General features: G+C 46.0%; 1 protein-coding gene across 1 annotated transcript in view; it reads left to right on the top strand.

Moving 5' to 3' along the window:
• Positions 1 to 20738, top strand: part of LOC147669025 (leukocyte immunoglobulin-like receptor subfamily A member 6) — a gene marked incomplete at its 3' end in the record, with an annotated part of 372299 nt that extends 351561 nt beyond the window's left edge. The window contains exons 4-5 of the mRNA XM_086948274.1: positions 19751 to 20038; positions 20457 to 20738. Coding sequence (XP_086804400.1) covers positions 19751 to 20038; positions 20457 to 20738 — 570 coding nt within the window. The remainder of the gene's footprint in view (positions 1 to 19750; positions 20039 to 20456) is intronic.
• Positions 20739 to 22396: the final 1658 nt, after the last annotated feature.

Raw genomic sequence — 22396 nt, 5'->3', positions numbered from 1 at the left:
CCATCCCAGAATGCTTGTTTCCAGTCCAAGGAAGACCTTGCTTGGCAGTTAGGGCTGGACTGTTCCCATGAGGAACAGGCTCAAGACTGATTTGCATATGGCTGGGATTGAACTGGGGTGGCAAAGTGAGCTAAAGAACGATGATGGATTCAACCCAGATCTTTGACGGGGTTTAGTGTCTCAAAAGTTTCAGCGCTTCATCCATCATCTCCTTGTGCATGCATTGTTCGCCTTAAGTTCGTAGGGTACGTCCAGACATTGGTCCCTTGCTCCCTTTGCTAGCCTGGCTGATGAGGGGTGTTTCTTCGAAACCACTCCCAGGATGCTTGTTTCCGGTGTAGAGAAGACCTGGCTTGGCAGTTCGGGCTGGACTGTTCCCATGAGGAACAGGGTCGAGACTGATTTGCTGTTGGCTGCATCTGAACTGGATGAATGATTCAACCCAGATCTATGACTGGGGGTGGGTGTCTGAAAAGTTTCAGCACTCTGTCCATCATCTCCTTGTGTTTGCGTTGTTTGCCTTAAGTTGGCAGGGTATGCCTAGACGTGGGCCCCTTGCTCACTTTGGCAGTGGATTCAAGCGAGCCTGGCTGATGAAGGGTGTTACCCTGAAACCAGTCCCAGGATGCTTGTTTCCGGTCTAGGGAAGACCTGGCTTGGCATTTAGGGCTAGACTGTTCCCATGAGGAACCTGGTCAAGACTGATATGCACATGGCTGGGTCTGAACTGGGGTGGCAAATTTAGCTAAAGAACGATGATGGATTCAGCCCAGGTCTGGGACTGGGGGTGAGTGTTTGAAAAGTTTCTGCTCTCCATCCATCATCTCCTTGTATTTGCCCTAAGTTGGCAGGGTATGCTCAGACTTGGGTCCCTTGCTCACTTTGTCACTGGATTCAAGCTAGCCTGGCTGATGAAGGATGTTACTCCGAAACCAGTCCCATTGTTTTTATTTCCTGTGATTATTATACGTACATACAGTGGAATGCACTTCGATCCATAAGGTCCTCCAGATAATAGTGTAAAAAAGAATCTATCACATAGTCTGGTGCTCTCCAGGCAAAGATCCTCCTGCCACCTTGGAGGAAACAAGCTCTATAGAGAAACTTCTCTATAGAGCTAAACATATATACACAAATGCTGAAGCACACAAAAAGCAGTCCATACTGTTTATAGGGCAATGACCATATTAGTGAAGCAACAAGTCCATTTTAATGTTCCTTTTCTCTTTATTTTCTGCTTTCCTTCTTCTATAAGTAGTACAAAAACAGTGGCAATCTAGCAGCACTACTCCCAAAGACTCCCGAGTCTACAGATTGCATACTCCCGGAGTTACAGGTTCCATTGATTGACGGCCTGTGACCGCGCCGGTGCTGGGGACTCGACTGCAGTCAGAGGCCGCGGAGGTGACTGGAAGGTGTGGCCCTACGCAGTTGAAATCGCCGTACTCCGCGAAAACAAAAAAAAGTGGAGCGCTGACATCAGCGTGTCCGGTGACACCCGCTGATCCCTCGATTAGTTGAGGCAGCCAACTGAGAGGTATTGATGGCGCTGCGAGTGGAGCCCAGCCAGACAGAAGTGGAGTGAGAGGGGCCCATGTAGCCCAGTGATGGTACTGGGACCATTAATGCGCATCAGAGGAGGCGGTAGTGAGTGGCAGTGTGCCAGATTTGGGGTTGGGGAGCGACTGTGATTTCCCCACGCCCCCTCTTCTTGCCGACCTTTCTCGCAAAACCAAGATGGCGACGGCAAGGGGACAGTGATTGCCTTTACTTGAACGGGGAATCTCCGCTCAGCGTGTGTCGGAGCCCGTAATCGCTAAGAGGCCCTGCAAATAACTGAGGGAGACTAAGGCACCTTTGAATGGCCTGGTGGTGGAACCCTTTGGGGGTGTAAGCACACAAGGCTTAACTGCACCACAGGTGACAAGCATCACGACTGGCAGTGGCGGGTCGTAACTGCTGCTCAGGACTACCACTGATTCAGAAGGCAAGTGCTTGAGGGACGGAGAGTACTACCTCCCCCCCACTGATCCAACACCCTACAGTCATATCGGAGATTGACGGCCTATGATAGGGCTCCGACATTGAACCGACTGAGAAAGGCCGTGTGACAGAGTCCTAGGCCTGCGAAGACACAAAATGGACAAACCCAAAGCAAAACGGGCAAAAGGCTCCAAGACAGTCCAAACAAATGAACTTGATCGCTACACCCTCACTACAGACGCACTGCAGGAACTCCAAGCAGGATGCAAATCTACAGGTGACCAGGGAAGAGAGAGCCAGGAACTGACTCTGAAAGATGTCATGGATGCTGTATCTGGAATCAAGACCACCTTAGAGCATAAAATGGACTCAATCCCGATGGAAGTGAACCTAATCAGAGCAGATCTCACCAAAATCAACGAGAAAATCAAATAAGGAGAAATCACTGCAACAAGCCTAATGGGTGATGTCACGCAAATACAAGGAGAGATAGAAGACCTCAAACCTTCCGCAAATTTACTGAACAAAAACTGGACGATTATGAAGGGCACTTTCGGCGGAACAACATACCCATACTGGGGGTGCCAGAGAGAGCACACGGGCAAGCTTCGGACCGCTTTGTGGAGGAACTTATACTGAACTATCTGCAGCCCAAAGGCCTCAGTAAATTATTTGCCATCGAACAGGCACATAGGGTCCTGGTGGACATCCGAAGCCGGGGGCCCCCCATGCCCAATGTTAGCGAGAGTTCTGAATTTTCGAGACAGGGATGTAATCCTTCAGAACGCCAGGAAAAGACCCCCACTTCAGTACGACAATGCTGTAATAACCCTTTTCCCGGATTTCACGAAAATGGTACAGAGACAGAGACTAACATTCATGGAGGTGAAAAGGAAGCTCAGAGAGGAAGGGTTTAAGTATGCAATGCTATTCCCAGCGCGTCTTCGTGTAGAGGCAGAGGGAAGAGCTTGGTTCTTTGAACAACAAGACTGTCACATACTGGCTTGAGAGCCAGACAGAGCTAAATCTCAACTGCCGTAGCAGTGGCCAGGAATTAGCCTCCCAGACCCGGAGATGAAAGGACCTGAAACGATGAGGGGGCCTCCTTGAATCAGAAAAGGTCCACAGTCATGTTGAGACAGGTACCTGGAGCCCATCACAGCTGCCGTCCGATGGGAGTCCTCTCCCACTCACTTGAAATTAGAACTATGGAATGTGATTCTACTTGGGGAACATATGGCTGCTAAAGGGAAGGAGTGGACAGAGGGCTGGAGGGCAGCGCCCCACATATTTCTGCCTTTAGTTCACTTTGAGGGTGACAGGCACTCTGCAAGTTTTAAAATGGGCAGTTCGACGCCTGGAGTGCAGGGAAGCAGGGAGGGGGGTTGTTGGGTTAGGGGTTTGCGTTTGTTTTTTGTTGTGTTTTTAACAACGCATATTGGCATTGTGACAGAGGATACAAAGACTTATTCTGGACCCAATGAGTACACAGTGGAACAAGAGTGCTAGAATACTGAGCTGGAATATTAACGGGCTTGGGGATAAAATCAAACGCAGTGTGGTCCTTCAATATATTAAAAAGCAGGCCCGACATTGTCATGCTTCAGGAAACACACTTATTGCAAACTCCTGTAGGGCAATGCACAGATGGGGATACAAAATGGTGGCTCATGCGGGGTTCACAACTAGCTCACGAGGCATTAGTATTATGATGAAAAACTCATTCCCCCTTACCATAAGTTCCACATGGACAGATGATATGGGCAGGTACATAGGAGTTACGGCTCATGGGAAGGGTGCACCATAACACTCATGTCAGTCTACATACTACCTGGCCTACAGGATACCAGATTTAAAGACCTGGGCGCCATCTTGCTTTCAGTGCCATAAGGTCTACTAGTACTTGGGGGCGACTACAACTCAGTGGTTTCAGGTGCGCTGGACCGCCACCCCCCACATGAAATAGGGCCCTCTTCTCGTTGGCTGCTGGACTTTATTGAGGCACTGGGATTGGCTGACGGGTGGAGAACACATCACCCTAACAAAATACAACAAACTTTTCACTCCGATAGTCATCATAGCCTTTCCCGGATAGACTATATCCTAGTCCGTGGCCCACAAATAGCGCACATTCATGAAATTCGGCACTTAGCCTGGGGCATTTCTGATCACTACCCGGTGTGGGTACACATGGTCCTCAACCAAGTAAGAGTGGGGATTCTTGCCCCAATAAGCCCTTGGTACCTCCGAGACTCCATAATCTGTATGGTCTCGTCAAAGCCATGGACAACTACTTTCGAGAAAATGAGGGGACATTGGACTCCTACCAAACTCTATGGAATGCCTTTAAATTAGTGATCAGGGGCCAGGCCCTGTCTCTAATATCTGGACAGAAGAAAGGCAAACGGAAAGAGATCTCGGAAATTGAGGAATAGATCTATCGACTAGAAGAGGAAATGGGAACTGATGTCACGCCAGAGAGGCTTCATGCGCTGCAACTTAAGCAAGACTAATATAGAGCCGTAGTGACCGACAGGGCTAAATTCCTAGAGATGGTAAAATCGGAAGAACATATGACCTGGGAGATAAGGCGGGGAAACTAATCGCCTGGCTTGATAAAAGAGAGTGGGTGAGCCGGCTGGTTCCCGAACTCAGGGATACAGGTAGCACTTCCATAACAGACCCACGGGATATCGCAAACCAATTTGCTAGACACTTTAGTGAGGTGTACACTACTGGGGCACCATACATAAAAGAAGACTCTTCCAAGCTCTTGCAAGACATAACGGTCCCCACCCTCTCTGCAGAGGACCATGTTTTACTAGACAGTACATTAAGGACGGACGAAATAGCACAGGCAATTAGATCGTTGAACTCAGGAAAAGCCCTTGGCACAAACGGCATTCCTAATCAGCTGTATAAACTCAGGCCCGACAAGTTAACACCCTATTTAAAAGCAATGTTTGATGAAAGCAAGGAAAAGGGGATACAGCCAATAGATCATAGGTGGCCACCATAGTCACCATTCATAAGGAGGGTAAAACCAAAACTCACTTTGCATCATACAGACCGATCTAGCTCCTCAACGTGGAACCCAAAATTCTTGCGAAGGTCATGGCTAATTGCCTAGTTAAAAATGTAACAAGCCTGGTGCACCAGGATCAATCAGGCTTTATGCCCACCTAAACACAGCACTAAACCTGCGTAGAGTCCATGGAGTTCCGGGTAGAGCAGCCATGATCCGCGAATCAGCCATAATTGTATCCTTGGATGCGACCATGGCATTTGATACTGTCAAATGGTCTTATCTCCCGGCCGTACTCGCAAAAATGGGATTTAGTCTGGGCTTCATTCAAGGGGCACGCCTCTTGTATAATGGGCCCATGGCGCAGGTTGTAGTCAATAACAAAAGATCAGACACGTTCACCCTGATTCGAGGAACCCATCAGGGATGTCCACTTTCACCTCTCCTGTTTGCCTTGGCCTTGGAACCACTGGCGGTTTGGATCTGGAGGGACCCACTAATAGGAGGACTGCGTTGGTCTCCTGATTGGGAAGACAGCATTTCGCTGTATGCGGACAACATACTATTGTATCTGGCCTCCCCCAAGAGGTCTCTGGTGGCTGTCCTGGACATTCTTGCAGTCTTCGGCAGATACTCCCGGTATTCCGTCAATTGAAATAAGTCCCATCTCTGCGTCCTTCAGGGAGACCCTCCCACCACCACGAGGCTGCACAATACAGATTAGCACTGTGGGCTTCAAATATTTGGGAATATTCATCTCCTTAGACCAAACACTCCGATACAATCGCAATCTTCTCCCTCCGTTATTGAGGTTGAAACAGGACATAGCTAGTTGGAAGTCTCATCCCCTGTCACTCTTGGGCAAAGACGCTCTTTCAAAATGATGTCATTACCCCGTTTCTTGTATGCTTTGCAAAATTCGTTAGATCCTGTGCCACTGACATATTTTAAAGAAATTGAGGGCCTCCAGAGGGACTTGCTAAGGGACGGGAAACCAAGCATTGCCCTAAACAAGCTCACATTAAACTGATACGATGGAGGCATTGGCCTCCGAGACATCCAGAAATATTATTGGATGGCACACCTTGCAGCCGTCAATCACAGCACCTATGATAGCCCAGATGACCCTTTATATAATATGGATAGGTGGCTCCTCCCAGGGGGGAATTACAATAGAGCGCTCTACTCCAAACCTGGCCAATTCCATCTGACAAGCCCTACCAAACACTCGATAGACGTCTAGCATATTGTAACTAAATCCCTCGGGTGGGGACATAAACTGACTTTAGAAACTCCCTTGTGGGACTACGAGAGGCGGGGTTGCCTATGGAAATCGAAGGGATTCGATAGGTGGGACCTGATTGGAATCTCGCAAGATAAAGACATGTGGGAGAAGGGCGAAGTGAATTCCTTTACCACTCTACAGCAACAACACGAGCTAGCCGACACAGAACTTTTTCGATACACACAAGTCCGCCTTGCACTGCATTTGCTTCTCCCGTAGGGCTCTTCCCCGCCTGAGTCCTCCCCGCTGTAAGATAGAGTGCTGGATGGTCACTTGCCCGAGAAAACTATAACATTAATATATAACAAGTTAATAAACAATATGACCGACCCCCTCCAAACCCTATGGGAGAAATGGGTATGAGATGGTATCGAATTGGATGATTAAGAATGGCAGGAGGCAGTGTCTTCTCCGAGAGATGTAGCAATACCGGCACTACTTAGGTTGGTACAGCTCAAAAGTCTCCATAGAGTATATGTTACAGACCCCCGACTGGTACAGATGGAAAGGGCTGAAGGAGGAGAGTGTAGGAGAAGGTGCAGCCACTATACACTACATTATATAGGAATGCAATGCGAGCATATACAATCCTACTTGAGAAAAATACATAGTATAATAAGTAACGTGCTCACTGTAGTCCTTCACCCGGAGGCACGTAGGTGCCTTCTGAACATATGGGAGTCTATAGATCTGAATACACATCACACACATTGGGTTACACTGGGGTTAATGTTGGCGAAGAGGAACATTGCAGGAGCGGTGCAGCCACCCACCGTAGAGGCCTGGAAAAAAGATCTTGATTGGTGCATGCACAGGGAGAAGACGGTCAATGTAGCCCGGGGTTGCCCAACAAAATGGTCCCAAATATGGAGGCCATGGAATCCGTACCGAGGAGACATGTGCCTTCCACGGCGTAGTATTTAGCAGGATGATACCATCACCTGTAGATTGTCCCTACAGTATAAAGTTATACTTAGTGATTGCCTATTGTTGTCACTGCATATGATAATCCTGATTCCACTGTATTGTATGTTTTATGTCGATGAATGATAATTTAAAAAAAATAACATTTCATTTTTTTTAAAGATTGGTCTACACCTGTTTGGCTTATTTAATTTACCTGTCAGTCCCTTGTAAAGTGGTATCTCAGATACCCAGAGCTGGTAAGAGCTGGTAAATTAAATGCTACTGGTGGGCTTGCTGCGCTGATTGCGCCACCCACCAAAGTAGCCTTTCAAACCTGTCTCAGTCCTCTGCCATTGCAGGGCCTGTGCGTGCAGTGTTACGGCTGCTATTTCGTGGCACCTAAAGCGTGTACCATGTCTGTGACCCCCCTTTTACTGCATGTCAGTCACCCCTAAGTTAGGCCCTGGCTAGCCCTATGGGCAGGGTTTATTGTAGGTAGAAGGTAGGACATGTACCTTAAGTGTGTGACATGTCCTGGTAGTGACAAACAGCCATTTTGGTTTCTCACTGCTGTGAGGCTACCCTCCCATAGGAATGCATCGGGGATTACCTGATAAGTGTTTCAGTGGTTATTCCTGATATGAGAGGAGCGTGGTCAAGTTTGGTATGGTGGGAATAGTAATAATAAATGCTATGCAATGGTGTGCGCAGATTTATTATCACTATTTTAGAAATGCCACTTTTAGAAGTAGGCATTTCTTGGTGCTATGTGTCTGCCTGCCTGATGTGGATTGCATGTCTGGCTTTTGAGTGACAGGGATTGGTAAGGTGTGTGTGGCTCCAGGGAGGGCAGGGTGAGTCAGCGCTAGGCTGAATGGGAGATCTGCATTTGGAGTAGTGGGAGGAGTAGTACCCAGACCCTGAATAGGTCCGTGCCTGCCTAGGTGAATGCTGGCTCCGCCCTCCTGTGGTGTGGCTGATAACAGCCCCAACCTGACAAAGGAGGGTGGGAGCCCTATGAACAAAGGGCTCCACACCCCTAGAACCAGTTGAGGCTGGATTTGCCCAAGCCCTGTGCCAGGGCAGACAAAGCAAAAGTGGTGTATAAATATTGGGGCTGTGATCTCATGAAAAGTGTCCTTCCTTGTGCTTCTGGGGACTTGCTGCTGCTGGGCTCCAGGAGGTACCTCCACGAGGGAATGCCTCCCTGCTGGAGGGCCCTGTGTGCTGGCCTGCCTACGTCCGGCCTTGTGCCCCTGAAACTTTGCTCTTTGGAGCTGTGGCCCCTAGCGCCTTGTGAAGCGCTGTATCCTGATTCCAGGAAAGGAAGAATGTGGTGCCGTGCAGCACTATGCTGTGAAGTGCCTGCAGAGGGAATTCCGAGTGTAGGGATTACCCCGAGTTGCTGGAAGGAGCGGGAGCCCACCCTGCCTTGTCACTGCTTAGAAGAAAGGGAGCCTACCCCACATTGGTATGCAATTCGAGGTGAGAGCCCACCCCACCTTTATGTTGCGAGAAGCGGGAGGCCACCCACATGATGGTGCCTTTATTTGTCTAGCAGGAGCCCACTCCTCATGCTGGTACCGTTATTTGTGGAGTGGGTGCCCACCCCGCATTTCGTGCGCCTCAAAACCAAAGCGGGGGCCTACCACGCGTCATGGTGCCTCCCTGAGTGAAGTCGCCACAGAGAACGGCCAAACCAGAAGTCAGGCGGATCTCACCTTGTTGTAGGCAGGCCGGCAGGAGAGACGATGGCAGAGCCCCGCATGGTGCTACTTGAGTCAGGCCATTGTAGCCTGGTCCTGGGCAGGGCTCCCGTGAGCTGGAGAGAGCCCCGTGGAATTGGCCAAATCGAGACAGAGCAAGACCCCTCCGGTGACTGCAAAAGAGCCCCGGAAGTCTGGTATTGTGGAAGCCAGATCGAGGGAGGAGTCATGGAATTGGAGCTTTGCGGGCTCTGGTAACTGCAGGAGTGAGACCGGTGTCCCAAACAGGACGGTGTGTCGCGGTTTCAGCCAGAAGAACCAGCCCCGGTGAGTGGGGCTGTACGTGAGATTTTTTTTCTGGTGCGTGAGCTACACCGGAGGAGTCCCGGTGAAGGGGGCACTGTGATTGCTAGAGTCCCGACGAGAGGTACTCACGGGGCACTGAAGTGCTGAGGCTGAATTCCTTGTTGGGGACCAGTTGGTATTGAAGAGTCCCGGGGCCAGTTTGTATTTAGGAGTCCTGGAGTGGGGCTCAAAAGGGCACAGTGATACCAGGCCTCATGATCACAGCTGCACCGTGAGAGAGAGCGGGCAGCTGCTACATTGGGGACAATTGTGGTAGAGTTCTAGTGGGGACTCAGGAGGCACAGTGATGCCAAGGCCTAACTTCCAGCTGCACTGCGAGAGAGAGAGTGGGCAGCTACAATGCGCGGCATTATTTTTCCTTTCTGATGATGAGGGAGTGAGATACACTCCTCTGCCCCAGCACATTGAGCACAGGGATTTTGCTGCATTGGCAGCTACGAGCCCTGACATTTGGGACAAAGGGCACTTGGGCCCCAGAGAAGGCCAGTTCATCTGGGGTCATTTCAGTGTGTCTGCTAAGGTGCTGTGTGCACTTTATCTGTGGTACTGGGGTGCAGTACTCATGTTTTAGGCATAATATGTTTATTCCTAATGTGGTTTATTCCTAGTGTGTCTATGCCTACTGTGATGCCTATGACATAATGTGTTTATGTTAGGATGTTTATGCATAAGGTGTTCATGCCTACAGATATTGCATAATGTGTTTATGTTTGTGATTTGTGCATAATGTGTTCTATGCCTAATGCTAAGGCTGAGGTCATTATTGTACCAGTAGCTACTGGTTATGATATTTTTACTACTAGTGCTTTCTAAAGGTTCTGACAGCGGCCTGATTGGCCCTGTGCTGTATATAATCCCCTGTGAATATTGCCTAGTGACAGTTGGCACAGTGTATATTGTGTGATTATGATTCTAATGTGTTTTGGATAATACAAAGGCTATTTTTCATATAACCTTGTGTGGAATGTCTTTTGTGGTGTGCCTAGTGTGTTGCTGCTGTTTGTGTGTGTTGCACAAACGCTTTACACATTGCATCTGGGATAAGCCTGACTGCTTGTGCCAAGCTACCAAGGGGATGAGCAGAGGTTATCTTCAGTGTGTAGCTCCCTTGCCCTGACTGGAGGGGTGGTTTCTGCCTGGCTTTGGCGCAAGCCTTAGCCAACCAGTAAAGTAAGTAAAAATTCTTTATTGTGTAGTTAATGAAAACCATTACAATATAAAATGTAGCATTGATTTAAAATATATCGGAAAAAGACCTTCTTGTACAATAGTAAAACAACCGTTAATTAAAAAAGGTGAACATAATGTTGGTAATAATCTAATGATTTATAAGTGCTAATTCAATGTTCTGTAAAGTACAAATTAAAAAGTTCCAGAAGGTCAATTTTGTTGTAACTCTTGACACAATTTCTGTTTTTTTTTCAAAATTAATAACATATTTATTTGTTCGACAGATAAATTGTGGGTCCACTGAGTCCGACGCTTGGACAATGGCTGAGCGGCAAGTGCGAATTCCTTGTTCATTAAATTTTGCCTTGAGTAGGTGCCGACGTTCACTATCTAATAGCGGGCAAATGCAGATAAAGTGAATGATGTCTTGTACAGCATCACCACATAAGTTACACTCCTTTGAGCCTGATGTCCTCCTGCCTGGTTGAACGGCGTTTGTAGGCAAATTACCCATTCGTAGGGTTAGGTATTTTAATTTGAGATGTGGGGGAAAGGCTAGCCCTAGATAGGCTGCCGGAGCCGGCTTCTTATATGATTGTATTATCATCCAAGCATGTGAGCGTTGTCTCAGGATTGTTTTGTCATCAATCAACGAGTGCCTATTAGCTGCCTTTTTTCCAGCCTGCTTGAATGAAGATACTGGTAGCTTCTTTTGCCACAATATCGCCAACTCCGTGATTTCTAGGGAGGAATTTAGATACTTCGTGTACTGGGAATTTGGATTGCTTTGCATGGCTTCCCAGGTAGCAAAGTTAATTCTTGTCTCACGGTTCAACCAGACATTATACCAAAATTTAACTGTGTCATTTTTTTTCACTGCAATCCAAATTCGAGCCGAACCTGGGCGGGTGAGGCATCGCATGGCAATCTAAATATGCGTTTATACACCCTTGTTTGGATTTTGTCCAAGAGCGGCGCACTCTTTCCACAATGCACCACACTGCCATAAGCTATTGTTGGAAGTAGCTTGGCTTTGATGACTGTTAAGAGAGGGGTGAACAACGGGCCCTTAAGCGGCTTAGATAAACTGCTGAATGTGTGGAGTAACGATGTTCCTTTCTTCTCTATGGCATCAAAATGCGCGGAAAAGGTGAACTGTCTATCCAGATGTATCCCCAGATACTTATAACTTCCCACTACTTCCAAGTTGTTATTGTCAATTGTATAGTTCAGCAGTTTTTTGCGACGATGAGTTATAATCATGACCTTTGTTTTCGTACTGTTTATTTCCAAAAGGTTCTGTTTGGTGTATTCGGCCAGTTCATTCATGAGGCGTTGCAGTCCAATTTTCGTATGACTAAGGAGGACAACGTCATCGGCGTAGGAAAGATGTGTAAGAGGCATTATTCCTAATTGTGGCGGATGTGCGTTGATCCTATCCAGCCTTGGTGTCAGGTTAACCATGAATAGGTTAAACAGATGGGGGGCCAAGACACAGCCTTGCTTTAGTCCTTCACAGGTTCTGATCTTCCGCATGAGCCGATTACCGTTATCAATCTTTACCTGCATCCAGGTGTTGGTATATAGGTCCATTATTGGATTTAAGATTGCATCCGGCAGGCCCTGCTGCTTTAGTTTTGCCCAGAGTAATTGTCGGCTGACACGGTCAAAGGCTGCCTTGAAATCCACGAAGCATAAGTGTACTGCTTGATGATTTTGCAGGCTTTTTTCAGCAATCAGGCTTATTGCTACGGCATTTGCCATGGTACCTATCCCACGGCGAAACCCTGACTGGTTTACAGGTATTTTGTTGTTGTCATCTGACCATTTTGTAAGGTGGATTAATACCAATGAGTCGTAATACTTTGCCTCAGCGTCAATGAGCGCTATCAGGCGGTAATTTACAGGATTTTTTTCGATCACCGCCTTTGTAGATTGGGTTGATGATCGCCCCTCGCCAGCTTTCCGGGATCCGACCACCGATGTATATTGTCCGGAATAGTTTGTAAAAGTTACTGGCCCAAAAGTGGGGATCCTCCTTATAAAATGCCTGGGGAGCACCGTTCGGTCCTGGTGCACTGTCTTGCATGCTTTTCTTTATTATTTGTAGTATTTCTACTTCTTCATATGGTCGTGGTGTAAGATCTGGACCTTTCTGTTTGTTGTACGAGGTGTTAATCAGATCAAACGCTGTTGTTTCTGCATTAGATCTTTTAAGTGCAAATATTTCTGTTAACGGAAAAGGTATTGTAGAATTTATTGAAAAGTTATCAATTAGGTGCTGTGTCCATGCCTTTTCAGTGATGCAGGTCATGCTTATAGAACTAGCTGGTCTGTTCAGTGTGTTTATTTGCATCCAGAATGCTCTGGAGTCTGATTTTTTTGCATTGTGTATTATTTTTGTCCAGAAGTCAGTGACCTCGGTTTTTTTTTTCGATCCAAATTTGTGTCTTATAAAGTTTCTTTATGAAACGTACGTCCTGCCATACCATAGATTGTGGACTGTGACCTTGTGCTCTCCTCACGGACTGTCGCAAGGGCCTACTCAAGGAGCGTGTTGTCTGGCTCATGATGGCTAATGTTCTTTGCCTTGTTTTGACGTGGAGTTTGGTCTTTGGTAATTTGTCCACAAAGGTGGCCCACGTTTCCATGGCTAGTTCATTTTCCAGAGTAAGCCGTTGCAGTAAATTCTTTGCATCTACGGCTATTTGCGGGAGTGTGACACTTGTCCACTTTAAGCATTTCAAATTTGTTGTTGAAATGTCCCCTGCTAATTTTGGTGCGTTTAGGTGTTTCGGAGGTGTTGGTTTAATTTCAATATGCTGGGCCGAAGGATCACTATCTGGAGAGCATATAATTTGGAACTTTTTGATTAATCCAAGGAGTGGAAGGGAAATTACGGTGTAATCCAGGATTGTGGTTGAGCTGGGGCCAATGTGGGTAGTATTGGTGGGTCTGTCCTGGCTTATTCTCCCATTTAACACTCGGAGCCCTTGCTGTTCTAGCTCCCACATCAACTGCCGTCCCGCTTTGTTCATTCTCTTCACGTGAGAGATTTCCTGTGTTTCGACAGCCCATAGTTCATTAGCAGTAATTATATTTTCTTCGTCCTCATGGGGGTGTAATAGATTAGCATTGAAATCGCCTGTAAGTATTATTTCCCAAGTTGGCTCTTCTAAGCGGAGTCTTGTTATAACACCGCTGAGTTTATTGAATAGCTCTTGTTTAACCTTGGATTTTGGGTGGGCGTAGACATTAATAAGGATATCTGTCCCGTTAACAACCAGAGGTCCCATTTCCAGTTTAATTATTTGCATGTCTGCGGTGGATGCTGATGTTTGAAAGGACTTACAGCCTGATTCATCATTCTCCCGTTTTGCGTGCCCATAATAGCGATTCATAGCGAATCGCTATTAAGGACTCACAAAACGGGATTCATGTAGGAATCGCAAAATTAAATGCGATTCCTACAGATTCCTTATTTGCGATTAGCAAATTGCTAAGTGCAAATAAGGAATAACTCCCCATTCATTCCTATGGGCCAAAAGGCCCATAGGAATGAATGGGGAGTATTCCTTATTTGCGATTAGCAATTTGCTAATCGCAAATAAGATAGCGATTAGAAGGGTGCCAGGGGTGTCCAAAGGACACCCTGTAGCACCCCTCAAATGAAAGTTTACACAGGTGTTGCACACACACATGTCCGAAGGACATGTGTGTGTGTAACATGCAACTCAGAAAAATGCTTTGAAATGCATTTTTCTGAGTTTTCGCAATTTACCACGAGGCCTGACCTCGCGGTAAATTGCGGCCAGAAATCTCGAATTCGCAAAAAAAAATTGAATGATGAATTGCATTTAAGGAATCTCAAATAGAGATTCCTTAAATGTAATTCCTCGCAAAATTGCGAAATCGCAATTAGCGATTTTTGCATTTGGGATGCTGAATCCCAAATGCAAAAATCGCACTCGCAAAGGACCAGATTCTCAGAATCTGGCCCTTTACGAGCCGATTTCGGCTTCATGAATAAGGCTGATAATGTTTAGTGCTGTGGTAATATAAACCGAGAGACCCCCCCTTTGCTCGCCCATGATTTTGTGTTCGAGTGGCACTAAAGTGGAAACCTATCCTGCCCGGGACATCGACTGGAGATATTAGCCATGTTTCCTGTAGTGCGATGATGTCATAGATGTCCCAGGAATCCGTTTTTTTTTGTCATTTACGATGTTTTTTGCTCCCGCAATATTCAAAGAATGAATTTTTACGTGGTTTGATCCATTTGGGCGCCCTGAGGATTATTTCAGGCTTCTCTTCTTCCATGGTTTAATCGGAACTGAAGTTCGGGCTTCAAATTTTCCGCGCCCCTAGCGCCTTGCAATACCGAGTATGTGGTTCTTTTTACCACTGAACTATTTGCTCTTGTACGGTGTTTCATCAAGAGAGGTGACAGGTAACCTGGTGTTACCTCTGCTTTCAGTGTGATTCTCCACTCGTCGAATTTGGTGGTTTCATTGAGTAACTTCATGGCTATTTCTGCGTTCCTCCAGGTTGTTAGGGTGCCTTCCTTTGGTGAATTATTATCAAGGTTTATGAATTCTATTGATAATAAATCATCAGATGTTAGATGGGTGAGACTCGGAATTGCGGATGTCAAGTATAGGATATTTCCTCTATTTAGGTAATCTTGTGGGCCTTGTGGTTTGTAATTTGGAATGAAGAAAATCCTCCCATTTGTGTTCATTTTTTTTTCTTGCATAAGCTCATGAGTGGGTAATAGCTGTTCGTTTGTCCCGTATCTCGTTGTGTTATTTCTTTCTTTGTCCTTTGCATCGTTGGGTGAATTTTTCGTGTTGTGCTTATTAACCTCCCTCCCTGTGTGCACTGAGGGGTCGGTTGCTTTTGTAGTTAATTTCGAATTTTCTCTTTTCGGGCAATGCAACCCATGGATTATTGCGTGCTCATTAATTGTGGTTGCTTGCAGTGGACCTGTCCTTATTCCTAATAATGGCCAACAATCGGTTGGGGGCAATCTATATCCGTTATTACCCTGAGTGGTAGATAATCTTGCAGACTCTTGTCAGCTATCGCTGTGACTTGCCTATGACTTTTAACGTCCCTTCTGGAGGTTGTTGTTACAGGGCTGAATGTTGTATGCACTGCAGAATGAGGGAAACTTTTTGTGTATTATTGTCAGCTTTGGCAAATGTCTTTCTTAAGTATCCCTTGTTCGCCATTGCACTTGAAGTCTGCTCCTGGGCTCTTGTGGTCTGAGCCTGATCCGGGTGAGAAATCGGGACTGATGGTTTTAATTTTGTCTCACTGTTTTTAGATTGACCCTTTGGGCTCCACGCATTTCTGTTCGATTGGGTGGGTTCATCGTCCGCACTCTCAAGACTCCAGTTTGCACCTCTTTGTCCTGTAGAGGGAATCTTGAGTTCGTCATTGTTACATTCCTCTATGGAAGGTAGTGCGTTTGATGTTAGCACCTGGGGTATTACCTTACGGTTTGGTCCCATGGCAGTTGGCTGTTGTACTTCGTCATTGGTGCTTTGAATCCGAAATTTTCTTGGAATCTTGGTCATAGTATTTGACTTGTGTTCTCCCTTGTCTGTTTCAATTTCAGGATTTGTTTGGGTTTTGGAGAGATTGAAGATTGGATAATTGATCAAGGCCTGCATATTGATGGGTCTACTGCTTAATTGTTGATTTCTGATTTTTCTTGCACGTTTTTTTTGTCTTTTAGTTAAAACTTGTTCCTGATTGTTTGTGGCTTTTATCTGCTCTAGTCTTGGTTGTTCTTTTGCTGTTGGGTGTCGACAATAGTTGATCTGGTCCTGGTGTATGACCCCGGGTGAGTTTTGTTCTTCAATTAGTTCACCAGATTTTGTTTTTGATGCCTTTTTCTGCTGAGTGTTTGAATCTATAACTTGTTGTAAAGTTTCTATTTCTACAAGGGCATCTGAATTGGCTGTAGCTTCATTAAGTGGGTCTTTATGATGTCTCTTTCCTCCAATAAGCAGTTGGTGCCATAATTTGTACGTTTGCATTCCTGTAGGATGCTTTTGAGTATTGACGGTAGGTCCCTTAGTTTTTAAAGTATGGGACTACATGTACAATTTGGGGAAAGAACCCGTTGGATATTTCGATCCTGAAGGGATTCAAATGTGTTTGCCATGGCATTGAGTTTTTTATTGATGTCGAAGATGTACTCAGCAATTGTGCTCATAAGATTGATTTAGATGTCGAGTTTATCCGACTGCATGTTCAGCGTTTTAATTGAAGTTTCTAATATTTTTCCTAGAGCTCCATGTAGTTTGATTATGGATTCCAGATTATGATTAGAGCCAAACTTTTCTGCTTGTTGGCTCTGGTTATCCCGGTGGTTGGGTGTGTTTGCTAAGGAGTTTGAATGTTCCTCGACATTTTCCCCTGCCATGTCGACTCTCTGTTCCGCATCCAATTTGGCCAGGGAATATACTTTATCCATAAATATTGGGTGTTTAGAATCGGACAATTCCAATACGCTCGATATTTCTATTATTGTTGCATCCTGACGGGCTACTTGATTTGTTTTTTTCAATTGGTCCAAGGGTGGGTATACTTCCTGGTCTGACCTACTTGATATCTCAATCAGGTTTTCCTTTGTTGGTTCTTGAAGCAGTTGTTTGCTTGCGTAGCAGCCAACTGAGGCTTTTACTTGCACATCATTGGATGTGATTACGAACTTGTTGGTTGGTTTCATTTTTTCCAGGTCCGGTTCCCCAACGTTTTTAATTTGTTTGTCATTGACTGTGTTTATACATTGAACTTGTATTATTTCCTTGTTAACTGAGAGAATTTGGGGATCCAACCATGAATTACACTCCTCATCCTTTTTATTGAAGACGAACTTTGCATGGTTTAGACGAGACTCTTGTCTGGGTGTCGAGTGCTTGTTTGGTTGTTCTTGATATGCAGCATCTGAATTGCTGGAGTTAATGCATCCCTGGTCATTGTCTGTACCTGAATGGGTGCCAGCCCCAAGTTGGTTTAGGTTTGTATCGCTGATTGTTAAGGCTGGAGGTGTGTTTGTCCTTACTGGTCTCTTTTTGCTTATATGCATTATATCATTTTCTAGGGTATTTTCCATGGTGTTATCCGAGATCTTGTCAGTGGAACCTTGCAGTGTGGTATGCTTTGTTTTGACTTGTGCCTGATCATGGGCTCCATTTTCCTTGTGTACTTGGGCTTGTATATGAATCATATGTTTGTTATTCTCCTGACTTGTTGGCCTGTGAGCCTCAAGGGTTGATGCCGTACTCCTGCCTAGATCTTCTATATCGTTACCATTTATTGTATTGATGTTTGAATCAGGTGTGGGGGTTAATGCCAGTACCGGCTGCATGCTTGGTTTACTTGGTGTCAACGGCTTTTGAAGTCCATTTGGGGTGGCTGGCATTGTGTAGATAGCTGTTACTGGGTCTTTCAGGAATGAGAATTTGCCTGTGGGATTTATTGAGCCAAATATCGAATAAATTGTTGGTATTAATGAGGTTGTGAGGGAGTTGACTGCTTTGTTCTCGGAGTTATTGGTTACTGATTTGTTTTTAGATTTCCGTTTCGTGGGTTGTGGTGGAGTCCTTTTTGTCCTACCCGACCTCATTGCTCCAAGATAAACTTACGTCGCTCACCTTTTAATGCCTTACTGCCCTAAAGCCTTTAACCAAATGACCTGAAATGAGGTTGTCCGGGCTGGAGTTCCTTCTCATTTGTTTTATTTTTTTTTAATTTTTTTTTTGGGAGATGAGAGATTTATGAGTTGTTAGATCATTTAATAGACAAGGCAAAAGTCAGTTTGGCTTGAGATGCTTGACTTGGGATAGTTGGTTTGGATCTGATTTGGGTTTGAGCAATGGCAGATATCTGATGTTGGACACTGAGCTGCCACTTGGTTAGTTGCTATTTTTGCTGTTTTATTTGTGTTGTTACTGCCCACCCTGCTCCTACTCCTGCTCTTTCTTCTCCTCCTCTTTGCTGCTCCCCAGGTTGCCTATTTACCTTGTCTGTTCATGGTGGTGACTGGAAGGCAGGAGGATTGTAGCCAGGTGGGTCTAGGATAGGCAGTGGCTTCAGGCAAGCTCCCACCGCTCCCTGCCGCACTCACTACCTACTGCCTCTGCCACCGCGTCCGCCCCCCTAACTCTTGAACGTCTTGAACGCCTTGATCGTTAACCCGGTGCTTGCTGTTTTGGCAGCTGCTGTAGAAGTCCGCTGCAGGGCGCCGTCGGGCAGGTCCCCGAATGGACGGGCTCAAAGGTAGCTCATGGGTAGCCCCCCCGCTTGATACCGCTACTTGGGTCGGCTGGTGGCTGCCGTTCTCCTCTGGCGTTCCTCACGCGTCTCACTGTCACTCTCTGTTGCCCTCCGGAGTACAGTGTTAGCCAACCAGAAATCCCATTTCTAACAGAGGGCGAATGCATGAATGAATCAGTGGATGTGTGAATAGATTCATGAAAGTAAAGATGAGTGACACAGTGCATGAATGATACGTTGTTGAGTACCTAAACCCATCAATGGCACAATAGGTACTTTCATTCACACTCCAGGCCTATTGGCATTGCTAATACTTGTTACTGTTAAAAAGGTGCACTTCGCAAGAGCAGCTGAAACACAAAGTGAAGAAAGATGATACTTAATGCTCTCGTCCAGTCCTGACATAGAATCAATAGCCATGTGTGGATATGAGACTAGGGGACAGACCAAAGTCACAATTGAGCACAAACATGACACACAGCCTAGAGATGTGGAAAGTGGAAACTCGAATAACAGCCCAAAAAAAGGGTGGAGGCGGAGCAAAGCTAAGAGCCAAAGACGAGTGAGAATCAGAGAGGCAGGCCACAGATACTCCTGAAGGGGAACATGATATGCGTCTTCACCGTCACCCCGAAATGCATACAATGTGTGCAATTGTGTAATTTTTATTCCACGTATCTAGTCTAAAGGTTTGTATTGTATTACACGAAACTACCAGGATCGGTCGTTTCACAAGTACCAGTATTATGCGGTGTTTCTCGGGTGCACAACGATTAAATAGTTACTGTCGTTGGGCCAATATTAGGACATTTTCCGAGTGAGCAGAATCACGGAAAGGAAACTTGAGGTAAGTAAGAGACATTAGAAATATATGTTCCAAGATGAGTAATGACCCGAGGTGGTGGGAGGTAAAGATGCCAGTGGGGGCGGGAGCGGAAGAGGAGGGGAGTGGAAGTGAGCCCGATGTTGTCCTTTTGTAGATTGTGGTGAACGTGTCTTCATTTATTGTGTCTTCAGGACCCTTCCCGAAACCGACCCTTCGGATCACGTCCGCGAGCGTGACCGTGAGAGGAGGAATCCTGACCTTGAGCTGTGCGGCTGCGACACAGGACAGAGAAAAGACATTTGCTCTGCATGGAGGTAGATACTCTATCCCTACACAAGACCCTCCTGGGACCGAGGCCGTCTTCCACTTCACTAATGTAAACTCGGGGCACGAGGGGAGATATCACTGCCAATACTATTCCAAAGGAGTCCCCCGAATTGAGTCTGAGCCCAGTGACACCGTCGAGGTAACGCTCCAAGGTGAGAGCTGAGGTGTTCTTTTGTGTCTTCCGTTGTTTTCCTGTCGTGTTCGCCTCTCGATTTAGAGGGTTATTTTTTACTAAGCTTTTGTCCTCGTTAGTTAGGGAAACTGAAGCTCGTTAGATTTTCACACAGATATCGCAATGCTGGGGGCTCAGAGGGCGACGAATCCTTCCTATAGGGTGAAGCCATAAGAGACGGACCCAACCGAGGTTTCAGAGAAAAGCTCAGTGTGATGCGGTCGCTGGGACAAGCTGGGGTGCGGTGTGTACTGTGGAGGAGAAGATGGTTAGGTTCTGGCCTTTATGTGTGTATTGTATTGTATTGTATAAGTTTATTGTTTGATTAATTAAAATCATTACAAACCCCCCCCCATATCCATAAGCCTTTATGTGTGTTTGTTTCCCTCTCATCACAGACAAATATCCGAAGCCATCGGTTTTGTTGATTCCCGGGAGCCTGGTCGCCAGAGGAGGAAATCTGACCATAAACTGTACATCGGAGTATCCGAATATGAGATTTTTTCTATACAAAGGAGGTAACATTTACCGTCAAGTGGACCCCCCTGGAAGCGAGGCCGTGTTCGTCATCAGCGGAGTCCGAGAGACGGATGAAGGGCGCTATGAGTGCCGCTATCGCCCCCTATACGGACCGCTCGTGTGGTCTGCAGCCAATGACCCCTTCCGAGTACGAGTCCTAGGTAACAACGTGATACTGTGTTTACTTCATCTCTCTTCTTTTCTTTTTCGATGTTTTTGTCAATCACTTCTCTTGGCCTGCTCCAGTCTAACGCCCGTAGCCTCCTCGCGGCTCACACCGAACACACAGGGTTGTTCCGTCACTTTGGCGGGTCTAACCAGGGCGCAAGATTCGCGCGAGCGACAGAGAGGGCAGCGCGTGCCAGGCTGGAGCATGTGAAGAGTGGAGGGAGGGTTTGTAAGAGGAAGGAATATATTCCACATCTTATCTCCCCCCTAATTTACAGATCTGTCAACAGCTGTGCAGTATTTTCACTCCAACTAGGGGTAGTGATGGCAGATGATCTATATAAGTCCAGGCGAACAGCAGGAAACACTCCTGCAGCATTTGTAGGAAGGAGACGTTATTCACATTTTAAGCATTGAAGATGCCACACGTTATCCACAGAAAATTACGGCCAGATTCATGAAAGACCCGTTTTGCGAGTCTGAAATAGCGATTCATAAGGAATCGCTATTACAGACTCGCAAAACGGGATTCATGTAGGAATCGCAAAATTAAGTGCGATTCCTACAGATTCCTTATTTGCGATTAGCAAATTGCTAAGTGCAAATAAGGAATAACTCCCCATTCATTCCTATGGGCCAAAGGCCCATAGGAATGAATGGGGAGTATTCCTTATTTGCGATTAGCAATTAGCTAATCGCAAATAAGATAGCGATTTTAAGGGTGCCAGGGGTGTCCAAAGGACACCCTGTAGCACCCCTTAAATGCAAATTGAAACAGGTGTTGCGCACACACATGTCCTTGTGTGTGCAACATGCAACTTAGAAAAATGCTTTTAAAAGCATTTTTCTAAGTTTTCGCTATTTACCACGAGGTTTGACCTCGTGGTAAATAGCGGGCCGAAATTGCGAATTCGCAATTTTTAAATGGATGATGAATTGCATTTAAGGAATCTCAAATAGAGATTCCTTAAATGTAATTCCTCGCAAAATTGCGAAATCGCTATTACCGATTTTTGCATTTGGGATGATGAATCCTAAATGCAAAAATAGCGCTCGCAAAGGGCCAGATTCTCAGAATCTGGCCCTTTGCGAGCCGACATCGGCTTGATGAATCAGGCTGTTAATCTCTTGAGACGCTCACACTTTTATTTTTTATAAGAATTTGTTCCTCTAATCCCTTTTTTTTTCCCGGATGTGCAAGCAAGTGTAGCGAGTGCTATCCTGCTATTCTATCCTACAAAGGGTTGTTTTGGACTCTATCTAGAGACAACGCCACATGGGGCGGGGGGGGGATTACGGGTTGCATGAACCATGTGAAAAGGGCAGGAGTTTGGGTCTGACACTCGTTTTCTCACTCTATTTTGTGTTTCTGGTCTCATGATCTCTTTTTATGTTTCTCTTTCTTTATGACATGTACCTGCCTATCTCGTGTTTATATCCTCGTCTCCCATATCTATGTCTTTCCTTCTTTCTAATTGACTCTTCCTTGCTCTGTCGTCCTTTCCCTCTTCTTTGCCTGTGTTTGTATCTTACATTTCTTGGTTCATCCTATTTTTCTTTGATTCTTCCTCTTTCATTCTTTCCTTCTGTCTTCCAGTCTCTCCCACTCTTTCTGGGCTTCTCTTAACTTTTCCCATGTTCTCACCACTTT

This window comes from Lissotriton vulgaris, unplaced genomic scaffold, assembly GCF_964263255.1.
Source record: "Lissotriton vulgaris unplaced genomic scaffold, aLisVul1.2 SCAFFOLD_2174, whole genome shotgun sequence".
NCBI lineage: Eukaryota > Metazoa > Chordata > Amphibia > Caudata > Salamandridae > Lissotriton > Lissotriton vulgaris.
Note: the sequence above shows the minus strand (reverse complement) of the source record. Positions and strands in the feature narration are given on the sequence as shown.